Source organism: Sorex fumeus, unplaced genomic scaffold (genome assembly GCF_029834395.1).
Source record: "Sorex fumeus unplaced genomic scaffold, SorFum_2.1 ptg000232l, whole genome shotgun sequence".
NCBI classification, from domain to species: domain Eukaryota; kingdom Metazoa; phylum Chordata; class Mammalia; order Eulipotyphla; family Soricidae; genus Sorex; species Sorex fumeus.
Window position 1 is genome coordinate 270,271 of NW_026606289.1, and position 15,476 is coordinate 285,746.

Consider the following 15,476-nt stretch of genomic DNA (forward strand, 5'->3'; position numbering starts at 1 on the left):
AACAAAAATAATCCTCTTTGTCGGGGTGGGAGATGATTCAGAAGGCAGAAGCACATTGCAAAATGCTTTGCAAGAAAAAGGCTGGGAATTTTCCCTGTGTCTCCCCTGGTCCTGGAATTATTGCCAGGAGTGACCAACCCACCCCAGCACTGGGCAGAACTTCAGTAGCCTACGGCCCCACCTGGCGTGGCCCAGATGTATGGCTTTTTCAATGAAATAGGGGCCAGAGAGGTAGGGTACAGGAGGCACGGTGCTTGCCTTGCTTGCAGTCCACACAGGTTCGACCCCATTTCGTCCCCCAAGCATTGCCAAGATTCCAGAACCAGGAGTAATGACTTAGACGTGGCCTGAAAAATTAAAAAGGAATAATGGGATCATCTTCCTTTTTGACCCCTTGGTGGTGACTGAGGTATAAACATTGATGCTATTGTAAGCAGTTACCTTAATAATGATGAAGGGATTTTTTTTTGTTTGTTTGAGGGCCACACCTGGTGCTCAGGGGATAATTCCTGACTCCTGGCTCTGCAATCAGGAATTTCTCCTGGATTCCTGGAAGCCACACATGCTCTACTGCTCCCTCCCACACCCCGTACTATCTCTCCAGCTCCCAGTGAGGGTTTTAAAAATGTTTTTTTTTGGGGGGGGGGGGCTGGAGCAATAGCAAAGCGGGAAGGGCATTTGCCTTGTATGCAGCCAACCTGGGTTCGATACCCAGCATCCCATACGGTCCCCTGAGCACTGCTAGGAGTAATTCCTGAGTGCAGAGCCAGGAGTAACCCCTGTGCATTGCTGGGTGTGACCCAAAAAGCTAAAAAAAAAACAATAAAATGGTTTTTGTTTGTTTGGAGATCAGGGCTTATTCCTGGCTCTGAGCTCAGGGATCATATGTGGTGCTGGGGATCAAACCCTGGTGGACTGCATTCAAGGCAAGCATCCTACCCACTGTACTACCCACTCTGGCCTGTAACAATGAGTTTTTTTTTAATTATCATTTTATTGGGTTTTTTTTGTTTGTGTGTTTTTGCTTTTTAGGTTACATCCGGCGATACACAGAAGTTACTCCTGGCTCTGCACTCAGAAATTACTCCTGGAGGTACTCGGGGGACCATATGGGATGCTGGGAATTGAACCTGGGTTGGCCGAGTGCAAGGCAAACGCCCTAACCATTGTGCTATCGCTCCAGCCACAACAATGAGTTTTTAACAAAATGAACTCTATTAAAAATAGGTAGAGGGCTGGAGAGATAGCACAGCGGGTAGGGCGTTTGTCTTGCACGCGGCCGACCCGAGTTCGATTCCCAGCATCCCATATGGTCCCCTGAGCACCGCCAGGAGTAATTACTGAGTGCAAGAGCCAGGAGTAACCCCTGTGCATTGCCAGGTGTGACCTGAAAAGCAAAAACACACAAACAAAAAAAAGGTAGAGTGTCTGAATAGATTCTTGCTGCAGTATTTTGTATTTTTGAAAAATGGGACCAGACAGATAGTTTAGGAGGTCTATCACATGCCTTGCAGGAGGTTGCAATAGCTACGACCCAGGTTCAAATCCCAACATCTCCTCTGGTCCTTGAGCACTGCCAAAGGGGCCCTCCTGAGCACAGAGCCAGGACTAGCCCTTGCTCCCAAATTAACAAACAAAAAGTCTCCTCCTTGGCCAGGGATGTAGCTCAGGGATAAAGCACTTGCCTTGTGTGTGGAAACTCTGGGTTCCACCCCCAGAACCTTAAAAAATGAAGAATCCTCCTTAAATGTTGCCAGGCAAGAGGTGAACTGAAAGTTAAATCCATGTGTTTGTTTTTAGTTGATTTCCTCTCTGATATTAAATTAATCTGTGTGTATGAGACCTGTGCGCTTTGACTGAGCCGCCTCCCTGGCTCCATAAAATTATTATTATGGGGCTGGAGTGATAGCACAGTGGACAGGACGTTAGCCTTGCACACGGCCGACCCCCAGGTTTGATTCCCAGCATCCCATATGGTCCTCTGAGCACTGCCAGGAGTAATTCCTGAGTACAAAGCCAGGAGTAACCACTCTGCATCGCCAGGTGTGACCCAAAAAGCAAAAATAAAATTATTATTATGTTTTTGGGAAAGACAAAGGTTTGTTGGAAAATAGAAGGGAAAAAAAAAGAAACTCCCCAGCTAGTGAGGAACTTAGCACTGGACTAAGGTTTTTTTTTATTGAATCACTGTGAGATAGTTACAAGCTTTCATGTTTGTGTTACGATCACACAATGACCAAACACCCTCCCTCCACCAGTGCACATTCCCCACCACCAATATCCCCGTATACCCCCCCTTTCCCACCCTCCCCTGCCTTTAGGACTAAGTGTTGAAAGTATTTGTTATAAACATGCCTATCAATCCTAAATGTGGAGGCTGGGGCGATAGTCCAGCGGGGTGGGCATTTGTCTTGCACATGGTCAACCCGGGTTTGATTCCTGACACCCTATAGGATCCCCCGAGCCCGCCAGGGTTAAGCCCTGAGCACTGCTGGTGTGCTAGAGTAATGATGTGATGATGATTGTTGGTGATAGGAGAGGCTGCCAGGGACGGAGAGGTAGAGGAGAACTCTATTTCATTTGATTTGGGGGGATCTAGCTCACAGTGTTTGGGGTCACTGTTGGATTAGTGCCCAGCGTCACTACTGGTAGTTCTCAGGGGACCGTGTGCTTCCAGGAATTCAACCCAGGACTCCAGCTGAGCTCTAGCCCACTGAGCTATGTTCTCTGACCCCGAGGACTCAATTTCGTATTTATTTAGGTACCAGTTTAGGGGTCATACCTGGTGGTGCTCAGGAACTACTCACCACACATTGCTCACGGGTCATTCCCCTGCAGTTTAGGGACCATGAAGTGCTGGGGAATGATCCCGGGACGCCTCCATGCAAAGCTCGCATTCCAGCCCTTTGAGCCATCTCCCTAGCAACCTCCTTCCTTCTTTCTCTCTTTGGGATTTTTCGAGTGGGGGTGCTCCACACCTGGTGATGCTCAGGGGTTACTTCTGACTGTGCTCAGAGAACCACATGGAATGCCATACCCGCTGGACTGTCGCTCTGGCCGCAACTTCTTTGATTTTTTAAATAGATGTTGTTTAGTGCCAGGGATGGAATCAGACGCGAGCAACAAGTATTCTATCCCTCCTTTATGCAGTCATCCGCCTGTCCTCAGGGAATTGGTTTCAGGAACCACCCCGGCCCCGCCCTTGGATGCCTCCGCCCATGGGTGGTGCACAGGGTCCCTTTGTAAAGCCAACAGAATTTGCAAAGAACCAACTCCCCTGTTCTTGAGATCATCTGTAGATGACTTTTAATCCCCAGTTCAGGGTAAATGCTAGGTAGAGAGGTCATATTGCTCAGAGAGTGATAGCAAGCGAGAACGCCCACACATGCTCCTACCCACTCTACCATAGATATCTCTAGATATTATGTACTTTACAATCTCGGTTGAATCTGGGAGTCTGGAGCTGTGAATTTGGGGACCTAAGTACTCACGGTTTTGCTGTGAACCTAAAACTCCTTTATTCATTTATTTTGTTTTTTTAAGTCACACCTAGTGCTCAAGGCTTACTCCTGACTCTGTACTATAAGTGCTCAGGGTCTGGATGAGGAATGGATTCTGAAAGGAGGTAAGGTGATACCATGATCCAGCAGTAACAGTATTGTAAACCAAAGTGCCTAAACGGGGAAAAGAGGAAAAAAAGTGCCTGCCAGAGAGGCAGGCTGGGCCTGGGAGGGAAACGGGGGACATTGGGGGAGAGAAGTGGGCACTGGTGAAGGGATTGGGTGCTCCAACATTGTCCCCTAGAAACTCAATCATAAATAATTTTGTGACTGTAATTCATGATGATTCAATAAATTATTTTAATGCACTCAGGTGACCATGTGGTGCTGGAGTTCAAAATGGGGTCAGCCACAGGCAAGGCAAGTGCCTTAACACCTATACTACACTGCAAACCTATATTTGGAAGGGAGGGTTCAAAGCACACCCAACAGTGCGAAGGCTCACTCTTGGTGCCTCACTCCTGGTGATGCTCAGGGACTGTTTATAGTTCCAGGGATTAAACTGGGCTCAGCTGTGTGCAGGTCTATTTCTCCAGCCCTCTACCTCTATATTTTAAAATTCAGACTGCAGAACATCCGGGTAGCTCAGAAGTATTTATGCCAGATTCAAAATCTGCAAAAACTGGAGGGATTGGGGCCACATCTGGTACCCAGATGCTATTCCCATCTCTGTGCTCAGAGGTCATTGGTAGCATTGCTCAGGGTATCTTTTTTTATTTAACATTTAATCATTATTTTTTATTTTATTTTGACTTTTTGGGTCACACCCGGCAATGCACAGGGGTTACTCCTGGCTCTACACTCAGGAATACCTCCTGACGGTGCTCGGGGGAACATATGGGATGCTTGGATTTGAACCCCGGGTCGGCCGCGTGCAAGGCAAATGCCCTACCCGCTATGCTACCACTCCAGCCCCGCTCAGGGAATCTTATGTAGTGCTGAGGATTGGACTGGAGTTAGTTGCAAGTTAGGCAAGTGCCTTCATGCCTATACTGTATCTCTGGCCTGCCCAAAATATGTTCACCCTGCAAAACTATATTTCTCTGTGGTGTGTGCAGATGAGGGACCAGGAAGCTAGCACAGCAGTTAGCACTTGCCTAGCAGATGCCCAGCTCAGATCTGAGCCCCCCGGCACTCACGGTCCTCAAGGCATCACCAGGTGCAGCCCTGGAGGCCCCCAGCTCCACTGGGGTGCCATGCAGGGCCTGAATAGCACCTTACAGGGCCTTGGGTGCTTATACTGACCTGCCTGCCCAGTAGCCTGGTAGCCTGAGACTCACCAGTGGGGTGCCCAGGTTCGCTTGGCACTCAAAAATTCTATTTATGGAGATGAATATGTAGTGGAAACACAAAGTGAGAAATGCAACATTCTGTTACTGGATATAAAAGCAGAACTCTTGATGAAACAGTTGAATCAAACGGATCTAATAGAAATACAGAGGCTGGAGTGATAGTACAGCGGGTAGGGTGTTTGCCTGGCATGTGCCAACCCGGTTTCAGTGCCCAGCATCCCATATGGTCCCCTGCGCACTGCCAAGAGTAATTCCTGAGTACAGAGGCAGGAATAACCCTTGAGCATCGCTGGGTGTGGTCCAGAAACAGACAAAAAGGAAAGGCAGGCAGGCAGCTGACACTTGGGCAGCAGTGGGGCAGGAATGAGGATGGCACCCTTGGCCATGAACAGTGTGCACGCACCTCTTAGCTGCCCCTTCCCCTCCAGTGTGTTTGTGGGTTCTGCATCTGGGACTCAGCCAGCCCACGTGACATCCCATCCTCCCTGGCTTCGGTTTTTGTTTTTATTTTAGGGTCACACCTGGTGGGGACTGGGGGACCATATGTGGTGCCAGGGATCAAATCCAGGCAAGCTGCGTGCTGAGCAAACGCCCTACCCGCTGTGTCTCTGTAGTGTGTCTCTGACCTCTGGGTTGAATTTGTTGGTTCGGGGCCACACCTGGCAGTGCTCGGGGATCACTCCTGGCAGGCTCAGGGGACCATATGGAGTGCTGGGGATTGAACTCATTGTACTATCACTCCAGCCCCTGGGTTATTTTCCTGATGTGGGAATTGCTGAGGGAAAAAATTCCACTTAGGGCCAGAGGTAGTGCAGGGCCACGCAACCATTTAGGATTTGATCCCTGGCACTGCATACGGTTCCCTGAGTACCAGCAGCAGTGATTCCTGAGCAGAGCTAGGAGTAAGAGCTGGGGGTCCCCGGGGTGTCACGCAGACCCTCCCAGTAAGATTTAAAAATGATTAAAAACATTCTTTTTTTGCTTCTTGGGTCACACCCGGTGGTGCACAGGGATTTCTCCTGCTCAAGCACTCAGGAATTACTCCTGGCGGTGCTACAAGGACCATATGGGATTCTGGGAATAAAACCCAGGTCGGCGGCGTGCAAAGTAAACACCCTACCCGCTGTGCTACCACTCCACCCCTAACATCATCCTTCATCCCACTTCTAAGTGGCTGGCACAGATGAGCACCATGTTGTCCGAGCATGAGCACCTGCGAAGGCTGTGACTGGAGCGCGGGAAGCCGGGCTGCTTTTCCTCCACTTTGCATATCCCTTCGCCAGCGCTTCTCATTTCCCGGGCCTTTTCCCTCCAGTGATTTTGTAAAACCTCTGAGCTTTGGGCCGGAGTGATAGTACTGGGAGAAAGGCACTTGACTTGCACCTGGTCAACCCGGGTTCAATCCCTGGCACCCCACATGGCCTCCTGAGCACTGTCAGGAGTAAGGCCCGAGCACTGCTGGGTGCAGACCCAAACCAAAACAGTAACAATGATAGCTCCTTACAGTCACAGTCCTGATCACCGTTTTAATGTTTTTGTACCACCGCTCTGGGGAGAAGACTGCGCAGTGCTGGGGGCATGGGACTGGGGCACCTGGCATGGTTCGTGTAAGTGTGAGGCTCTAGAGAAGCCACATCCCCAGCCTCCTGGGTCGCATATCTGGTCCCCAGATTCGTGTTTTTGTTCGGAGGGCCGTCCAGGCAGTGCTTAGGGGCCACTAGGTGGTGCCATGCCCTGGAATAGCTTTTCCTCTCCCCCCGATGAAGTAAATCTAGCTTTGTTTTTGGCTTGGTTTTGTGGCTCGTTTTTCTTTCTTCCCATCTTACTTGCGGCGCTGTTTTCTGGTTGTGGGGCCCGCAGCCAGAAGTGCTTGGGGCTTACTCCTGGAGTGGCCGAGGACCAGCTGTGGTGCTGGGTATGCAACGGGTCAGCAGCGTGCACAGCAGGGGCCTTCCTCACCGGTGAGTTTCTACTTAACAGCACTGGCCACATATGGACAGTCAGTTCCTGAAGTGCCCAGGATTTCAGCACTTCTTCCCGTTTGTGCTAATGGCAGTGTTTCAATTCCTTCCATGGTCAGGGATCCTTAGGAATTCTTTTTGGTGGATCCTAAGCGTATAAAAACTGGAGGTCCCTTCTGGAATAATCGCTGAGCACAGAGCCAGGATTTGGCCCCCAAACAGAGAAAAAAGGGGCGGCCATAAAGTGCTTTCCTACAAGTGCACGTCCACACAACCACCTTGGCCCTTGGGGCTCTCCCCGCCGCCGCGCAGGGCTTGGGGACCCGGGTCCATAGGAACCCCTGGGGAGGATGGAAGGGATTCTGACTTCTCTGGACTTCGCTACCAGCCTGCCAGCCTCAGAGATTCCGGAAGTGCCCAGAGACAAGTGCTCGCCCGGGAACAAGAGCCACCATCCCCACCTGCACGCCGGGCTAGGGATAAAACAGCATGACAAGGATGCTTTATTGTTTACAAATCCTAAAAACCCAGCCCAGAGTCCCTCCAGCCTTTCCGGCCACGGGCTGCTCTTGCACCGCTCGCACCGTGGCAGCGGCGGGGACCGAGGAGGCGGCCAGCCATCCCTGAGCAGCTGCTGGCTCCCAGGCCCCTCGGGCGGAAGGCCAAGGAGGCCCTGCTGGGGCCTGGTCGGGGAGCAGCCAAGGCCCCTGAGGACCTGCAGGTAGGGGCCACGCGCTGCGTCATGCAGGGCAGCCCGGCGTCTATCTCCGGGGCTGTAGGTGGTGGTGCAGCTGCTCCGCCTGCGTCTTCAGGCGCTGGAATTCGTCCTGGATGAAGTCGGTGAGGGCCTTCCGCATCTCCACCTGCGACAAGGTCGAGCAAGGGCGGGGTCGGCCTGTGGCCTCCGCAGCTGCCCAGGCCCTGGAAGGGCTGAGGGGCACTCACCGTCGACCTGTTCTCGGCCCGGAGCCGCTCGAGCACGGGCAGGGTGCTGAAGGGCTTCCCAATGAACACGGTGATTCTCTGCGGGCCACGGCTGGGCTCAGAGCCAAGTCCCCCCCGTCCCGGGGGACTGGCTCCCCACCGCAAGCCCCCCGGCCCGCCTCAGGTCAGGATGGCAGCTGATGCCAGGCCGCCCCTCTGCCACCCCGCCGGAGCTTCGGGCTCAGCGGGTGGCCCGTACGCACCTGTCCAAAGCGCGGGAAGTAGGGTGGGTTGTTGGGCAGGACGTCGTTCATTCCTGCACACGAGGCCAGAGCGCGGGGTGGGCACTGGGCACACCTGCCACTCCCGCGCCCACCCCATGCCCCGAGGGAGGCTCACCCACGTGCCACAGCGGCAGGATAATGGGATTGAGGCGACACTCGGCAATCAGGCGCCCGATCCCTGCTCAGAGAGAGATGACCGAAGGTGGGCCCGGACGGCTCCCCGAGCCACTGTCCCTGCCCCTGCCCCACTGCGCCCACTGGCCCTTACCCCACTTGAAGCGCAGAAACTCGGAGCTCATGTTCACCTTCCCTGTGGGCACAGAGCGGGGTGAGGGGGCGCCCGCTCCGCTCCTCCCCCGGCCGGAGGGGTGTCCCCACTGACCTTCGGGGAAGATGTGCACCCAGTCCCCGTGGTTGAGCTTGTCCAGAATGAAGTCCATGCCCTTCTGGTAGACGCCGTCACCTGCGAGCAAAGGCCTCTCAGGGACCAGCACAGCCGCACCTCCAGCTCAGCCTCCCTCAGTTCCAGAACTTGGCCCCACCCCAGGGCTCCTGCCATCCTCGCTCAAGCCACATTCCGGGGTCTCAGCCAGGGATGTTTCCCATCACCCCTCCCTCTCAGGGTCCCCTTAGCAAGGCCCCTTGGGACAGCGGCAACATTCTCAGGGACATGCGGTGTGAAGCATGAGAAAAACTGACTTGCTAGGGGCCCGAGAGATAGTACAGTGGGGAGGGCACTTGCCTTGCACACGGCTCACCCGTGCTCGATCCCCAGCACCCCATAGGTCCCCTCAGCCCCACTAGGCGTGATCCCTGAGCAGAGAACCAGGAGTAAGCCCAGGGCACTGCCAGGTGTACCCCCAGAAAACCCCAAACCATCAGGCTTGCCAAACTGAAACAAAGTGGGTGCAAACTGACCCTGAGCCCATAGTGCTGGCCCTGCGGCACCCTGAGTCCGTAGCACAGGGACTAGGAAGACTGGACCAGGGCCAGTGGTCACAGGCGAAGGCACCTAATGGTGAGCTGGCTTGTACCCTGAAGTTAGGTGGCAACCTGCAGGATGCCATGGACGGGACCGAGCCAGGGGCCAACCAGCCAGGTGCTGGGACTCGCCTGTACACTTCTCTGCCTGGCCATTCCTTGGCTGCTTGGTTCGGTACCACACCCAGAGGTGCTCAGTGGGCCATGTGCTCTGTGGCTGGGGGCGTGTGGCACCTGGCAGGAAGTCCGCTCTTGAGTCTTAGGGATCCAGGAGCCCCAAGCCACGGCCGGGGGAAGCCGAGCAGCTCCCTCGAAAGGCTGTACCGCCCAGGGTCATCCCTGGAGGTGCCGGCAATCCAACCCAGGGGCTCACACATGTGAGGCAAATGCCCACTGCTGAGCCATTTCCCTGGCCTGCGCTGCAGTCTCTCTCGTTTGGGGCCACACCAGGAGGAGCTCAGAGGCTACTCCCTGCTCAGTGCTCAGGGGTTGCTCTTGCTGGTGCTGGGGAGGGAACAGCATGTGTTTCAGGCGACTGTGCTCTGGCTCCGATGCTGCGGTTCCAAGAGGACATGAGTACTGTAGGCGTCCCAACATGCCGGCTCTCCCCTACTAAAACCCACCAGCGCCAACTTGCCATCCAGCTGGAAATAACGAAATAATAACAGCTCCTGGAGCAACACTTCCTAACCTCGGGGTTTGCCAAATACTAGCTCCACTCACTCACATGGCTTGTGAAATCTCTCCGATGCTTCGGGCCACACTATAAAGTCCGTATCTGGGGGATAAGCATTGAAGTGGGTGCCAGATGTGTCCTTTGCTTCAGCATAGGCCACAGGACTTGGTTGGGTGGCAGAGGCATTTGATAAATCCCGGACCAGCCCACCTGCTCTCACTGAAGGTGTTTAGCATTAAGAGGTCACTTTCTTGTGTTCAGGAGCCTCGGCTTGATCCCTGCACCCCATGGTCTCCTGACTCCTGCTGAGTCAGGAATAGCTCCTCAGCACTACGGGTTGTGGCCCAGAAACAAAACAAACAGATTTCGTCCTTGGTTTCTGACCGTGCAGCACGACTAAGATGCAGGTTCAAAAGAAACGACATAGCGAGTGGCCTTTGCGCACCTCGGTCCGGAGACGCAGAGGGAGGAACTGGGCGTCTGAATATGGCTGGGAGAGGGCTCCAAGGGCCTGGGTTCAGTCCCCAGCACTGCACCGCCTGAGCACTGCTTCATAGATCAGAAAGAGAAATCAAAATAAACCGCTAGAGGAATCCTGAGTAAGAAAAAGCAAGATGAGCTGAGGGCATGCTTGGCACTACAGGTTTGACCCCTAGCACTGCACAGTCCTCTGAGCACGCCAAGAGCTATCTCCAAGCTAGGAATAGACCCTAAATACTACTGGGTGTGCCCCCCGTCGTGTCGAGGCCCTGGGATAGAAATGGACACACAGGGCCGGAGATCCAGCCAAGCAGGAGGCCCCAACTCCACCCCAGCACTGAAGTGTCCCCGAACACTGCTGGGGAGCAGCCCCTGAGCACAGGGCTGGGGGTAACTCCTGAGCACTGATGTGGTACAAAACACAAACAGACTCGGAATAAGAGATAACTCACAGTTCTGGGAGTGACCCCTGAGCACAGAGCTGCCTGGACTCTGCTCAATGTGGGCCCAAACAGCAGAAAGACAGACAGCAAGGTGATATTTAAAAACGGAATCAAACTGGGTGGGTCCCTGACCCCCATCCCCAAGCAGATTCAAAATGGAGTGAGCCCTGGGAGATCAGGCCTTGAACCATATAGAACAGTATCTCCCGAAGTGGTTGGCACCACCCGAGAGGGCGCTCTTTGTGTGCTCTCCTCAAGATGGTAGATTTGTGGTTCTTTGTCAGAAAGTGAGCCTGTGGGGTGCCAAATCAGCCAGTCCCCTTACAGACGGGCGGCACGATCAGCAAACGCACAGCTTCCTCACCTATGGTAAGGGTGCCCTCATGAGCAACAGTAACAGAACCACAGGGCAGCGAACAAGAACCTGGTGTTTGGGAGTGAGAGAGCCCCAGGAGCAGCCAATTTGGAACTCTCTCTGGGGCTCCACGAAAGAGCAAGATGGGGGACAGGGAGATGGCATAGGGGTAGAGCACTTGCCTTGCATGTGCGAGGCCCTGGGTTCAATTCCTGGCACCAACAAAAAGAAAAAGCGGAGTGGATGGGCAAGAGAGAGAGTACAATGGGTAGGGCGCTTGCCTTGAATGTGGCGGACTTGGGTTCAATCCCTGGCATCCCATGTGGTTCTCCGTGGCCGTGAGGAGTGACTCCTAAGCTCAGAGCTAGGAGTGACCCCTGAGAACTGCCGGGTATGGCCCAAACACCAAAATAAAGAAAGGTAAGGAGTAGAGAAATTGCTTTCTGGGTCACACCTGGTGATGCACAGGGGTTACTTCTGGCTCATGCACTCAGGAATTACTCCTGGCAGTGCTCGGGGGATCATATGAGTTGCTGGGAATCGAAACCGGGTCGACTGCATGCAAGGCAAATGCCCTACCCGCTGTGCTATCGCTCCAGCCCCAGGAGTAGAGAAATATTACAGCAGGTAAAGCATTGGCTGTGCACGTACCTGACCCAGGTTCCATCCCTGGCACCCCACAGGGTCTGCCAGAAATGATCCCCAGGCGCAGAACCAGGAGTAAGCCCTGAGCATTGCTAGGTGTGGCAAAAAAAATCAGGAAAAGAAAGCTAGGGGTGAGGGGAGTAATTAAAGTGGCAGAGTTCTTGCCTTGCACGTGCTACACGCTGGGTTGGCTCTCCAGAATGACAGGCACCCCCAGACACTGCCAGGTGTGCTCCCCCTGAGTATGAAAAAGAAGGGCCCAAGCAACAGTACAGCGGGAAAGGCATTTGCCTTGCATGCAGGTGTCCCAGGTTTGATCCCCGGCATTCCATATGGTCCCCCAAGCACTGCCAGGAGTGATTCCTGAATGCAGAGCTGGGAGTAACCCCTGTGCCTCTCTGAGTGTGGCCCCCAAACCAGGAAAAGATGAATTAAAAAAGAAAAGAAAAGGGGCTGGAGCAATAGCACAGTGGGTAGGGCGTTTGCCTTGCACGCGGCCGACGCGGGTTCGATTCCCAGCATCCCATATGGTCCCCCGAGCACCACCAGGAGTCATTCCTGAGTGCAAATCCAGGAGTAACCCCTGAGAATCACCGGGTGTGACCCAAAAAGCAAAAAAAAAAAAAAAGCTTGGGGCTTGAGAGATAGTACAGTGGCAAAGGTGCTTAACTTGCACTAACGGAGGTTCAATCCCCAGCATCCCACAGGGTCCCTCAAGCCCCATCAGGAGTATGCCCTGAACCGAGCTGGGCGTGACCAAACAAAAATATTAGAAAAAGGAAAACAAAGCTAAAGACAACTATTTTATACTCCAGGAATCTAAGTTTGTCAATCATGTTGCCTTAATTTAAAAAAAAATGTGGAAACATTAAGAGGAAAAGCTGCATCCAGCCCCATAGCACTAAAGTCCACAAATGTGGAAGCGGGCTCGGCGCCCAGCCAGCACACTCAGACTGTGATGTGTGGCGGGCAGAGCAAGGGGCACGCATGAAATGGGTCACGCAGCAGAACGGAGGCAACTCAAGATTCTGAAAAGTTGCAAAGTGGATCATTTCACCGGTGTGGCCACACAGAAATACTCTGAGAAGTTGAGAAAATAAGGACACTAGCCTGTGGCTACTGAGCAGAGAACCAAGGTTATCTGAGACAGGCGGTTAAGGAAGAAAAGGAAGTACTCAGTAAAAATTCAAAAGTTCGGGGCTGGAGCAATAGCACAGCGGGGAGGGCGTTTGTTTGCCTTGCACACAGCCGACCCGGGTTTGATTCCCAGCATCCCATATGGTCCCCAGCACCGCCAGGAGTGATTCCTGAGTGCAAAGCCAGGAGTAACCCCTGAGCATCACCAGGTATGACCCAAAGAGCAAAAAAAAAAAAAAAAAGAAATTCAAAAGTTCCCCTCCATAACACGTGGGCCGCTGCCTTTCATTTTTGAGAAATGACACTGTCTCCAGAAGCGCCACCACCCACTCCCCAAAAGAACATTCCAGGCTGTCTCCAGGGAATTTCTCTGAAGAGGAGCTTTCACTCAAAATCCAGCTTTATTGTTTGGGGTGATTTTATGGCACCTGCCAGCTTTGGTTTTGAGCCTCAAGAAATCCTGAAATCTGGGCTGGAGAGACAGACTAGCGGGTAGGGCAGGTTCGATCCCTGGCACCCCACAGGGTTCCCCAAGCCCCGCTATGAGTGATCCTTGAGCACAGAGCCAGAAGTAAGCCCTGAGCACTGGTGGGTGTGGCCACAAAACCAAAAAAAATATCCTGAATGCCTAGAGCCTTGGGTTCTCAACCCCATCCTCGTCCCCATGCCTGAGTCATGCACCCCAGGGCTGCCCGGAGCCTCTGGTGACCACAATCTCACCTCCTTCTCCACCCCGGCCACCATTCCTTCGGGCTGAGAAGCCCCCATCCCAGTGACACTAGGGCCTCTGTGTCAGCAGGTGTCACCCAGAGTCCTCTTGTGCTCCCCCTCCCGCAGCCTGTCAACACGTCCTGTTACCGCTGCCGCCAGCTGCCAGGAGTCAGACTGCTCTCCCTCCAAGGTGACCCTCTGCAGGCAGTCATGGGTCCCTGCTCTCCATGGCTCCCCTCAACTCAGCCGAAACACACCATTCCTCTGAGGCGAGAGCAGGTCCCCCCAGTCCACAGCCACGGTTCCAGAACCTTCCCACATGGCCCACACCCTCCATGTGCTGCCAGAACCTTTTGACTTCCCTACAGAACCTTCTGGGCCAGGAGAGCTCAGCAGCTCCGAGGTAGATTCCCGGCACAAGCAGGAGTGCCAACCAAACAGCACACAGCGCCATCTGGACTGTTGTCCCCAAGGAAAGTGCCGCCTGTCCCCCCAGAACGGACAGCAAGACCCTCCTTCCCAGGCTCTGGAGAAGTCCGCATCCACGGCACGAGGGCTCCAGGACCGGACATGGGCAGGCCAGCTCTCTGCTCCAACAGACCTCGCAGCCTCCAGGCAGGCCCACACCGACCGGGCCAGCATCCCACGACAGCCCCACTCCAGCCGCTGCTCCCGCAGCTGTGTCCCTTCCTCCCGGCAGGGCAGCTCACCTCTGCACACGGGCACGCACTTGCCCAGACTGAAGAAGTGCGAGTACAGCTCCCTGGTGAAGCAAATGTCTGCGGCCGCGGGGGTCCTGGCGAGGGGGACAGCGCGTGAGCCCCACTGCCCGCAGAGTGTGGCCAACACCCCCCCCAGGGCCGGCCTCCTGGCCAGAGCAGAGCCCTTGCTCTCACCAGCGCATCAGCTTCAGGTTCCAGATGTGGCGGAGCTTCAGGATCCCTGTGGGAGGAGAGGCGCTTCAGCACCTCCAGACTGGGCTGCGGCCCCACCCCCAGCGTGTCCCCAAGTCCTGTCAGCTGGGGCTCTGCCTGCTCCACCTTCCTTCAGCGGGCCTTGTCCCAGCCCTCACCCGGGTCCAGCACCCGCCACTGGAAGCACGTCCCAGGTGAGAACGGTGGGGGGACTGAGCAGCCCACAGAGGTACCGGAATGCAACAGGACCCAGGCCCGTGGGTGGGGGTCACAGAGGTACCGGAATGCAACAGGACCCAGGCCCGTGGGCCGGGGTTCCGGGACGGCCCCGGGGTCCTGGGACTCCAGGAGCCCGGACTCAGCGCCCAGACCAGCAGCTATCAGAAGGGCAGAGCCCCTCCGGTACTCGCAACCCCCTGGGTCTGTCCTCAGCCACTCCCATGCCACGGCAGGATGGGGGGCCCGGCGAAACCTTCACCCTGTGTGGGGGCACGCGGATCTGGGTACCCCAGAGGTGAGGGTCGTCCATGCACGACTGGTGGTTGGAGACGGTGATGAGGGGGGTGGCCGGGCCGCGGTTCTCAATGAGCTCGTACAGCACCTCCTTGTTGTGCACGGTGAGGCGGTTCATGTACTCTGGGGCGAGAGCGGGAGTGAGGGGCGCCCACGGAGCCCCCCCGCCCGGCTCGGCCCGCACACACCAACCCCGGGACCCGGGTGGCGGGGCGCGGGGACTCGAGCCGAGCCCGCGGCGCCCCGCGCGCACTCACTGGTCCAGAAGCAGCTGTAGGTGCCCACCAGCCCCATAACGACGCTGCTGGCCAGGGTCCAGGTGAGCGGCGGCACGGCGGGGAAGGGCCATTTCACCTGCAGGGGCATCTCCCCGCCTCCGCCCGCGCCCGGGCGCCAGGTCCAAGGTCACCTCGCGGGGTCGCGCCCGCTCTGTGGCCGCAGGCCGCCTCCCCCGGGGGTCACCGGCTGCGAGTCGCGGCCAGAAGCCGGAGGGGATGGCAGACACGGCCGCGCACCCCGCGCCCCCGCCGGAAAGCGAGCCGGCACCCGAGCCCGGCGACCGGCCGCTGTCGCAAAGCGAATCCGGGCCGCTTGACGGCA

General features: G+C 55.3%; 1 protein-coding gene across 1 annotated transcript; it reads right to left on the reverse strand.

The window, feature by feature from the left end:
* Positions 1-7,293: 7,293 nt before the first annotated feature.
* Positions 7,294-15,476, reverse strand: TAFAZZIN (tafazzin, phospholipid-lysophospholipid transacylase). Its single transcript, XM_056108703.1, has 10 exons — positions 15,134-15,476; positions 14,871-14,999; positions 14,346-14,391; positions 14,160-14,245; positions 8,404-8,484; positions 8,290-8,331; positions 8,137-8,199; positions 8,001-8,053; positions 7,759-7,836; positions 7,294-7,676 (listed from the first exon to the last, which is right to left on the reverse strand). The coding sequence occupies exons 1-10, from the start codon at positions 15,240-15,242 to the stop codon at positions 7,575-7,577; spliced, it is 789 nt and encodes a 262-aa protein (XP_055964678.1). The 5' UTR covers positions 15,243-15,476; the 3' UTR covers positions 7,294-7,574.

What these genes read in the sequence shown, in the direction of transcription:
- TAFAZZIN (XM_056108703.1), bottom strand. Translation starts at nt 15,242, where the DNA reads ATGCCCCTGCAGGTGAAATGGCCCTTCCCCGCCGTGCCGCCGCTCACC. An exon ending in ACTTCCCGCGCTTTGGACAG is followed by an intron (nt 7,837 to 8,000) that starts GTGCGTACGGGC and finishes CGTGGCCCGCAG; the next exon opens with AGAATCACCGTGTTCATTGG. An exon ending in GGGCCGAGAACAGGTCGACG is followed by an intron (nt 7,677 to 7,758) that starts GTGAGTGCCCCT and finishes ACCTTGTCGCAG; the next exon opens with GTGGAGATGCGGAAGGCCCT.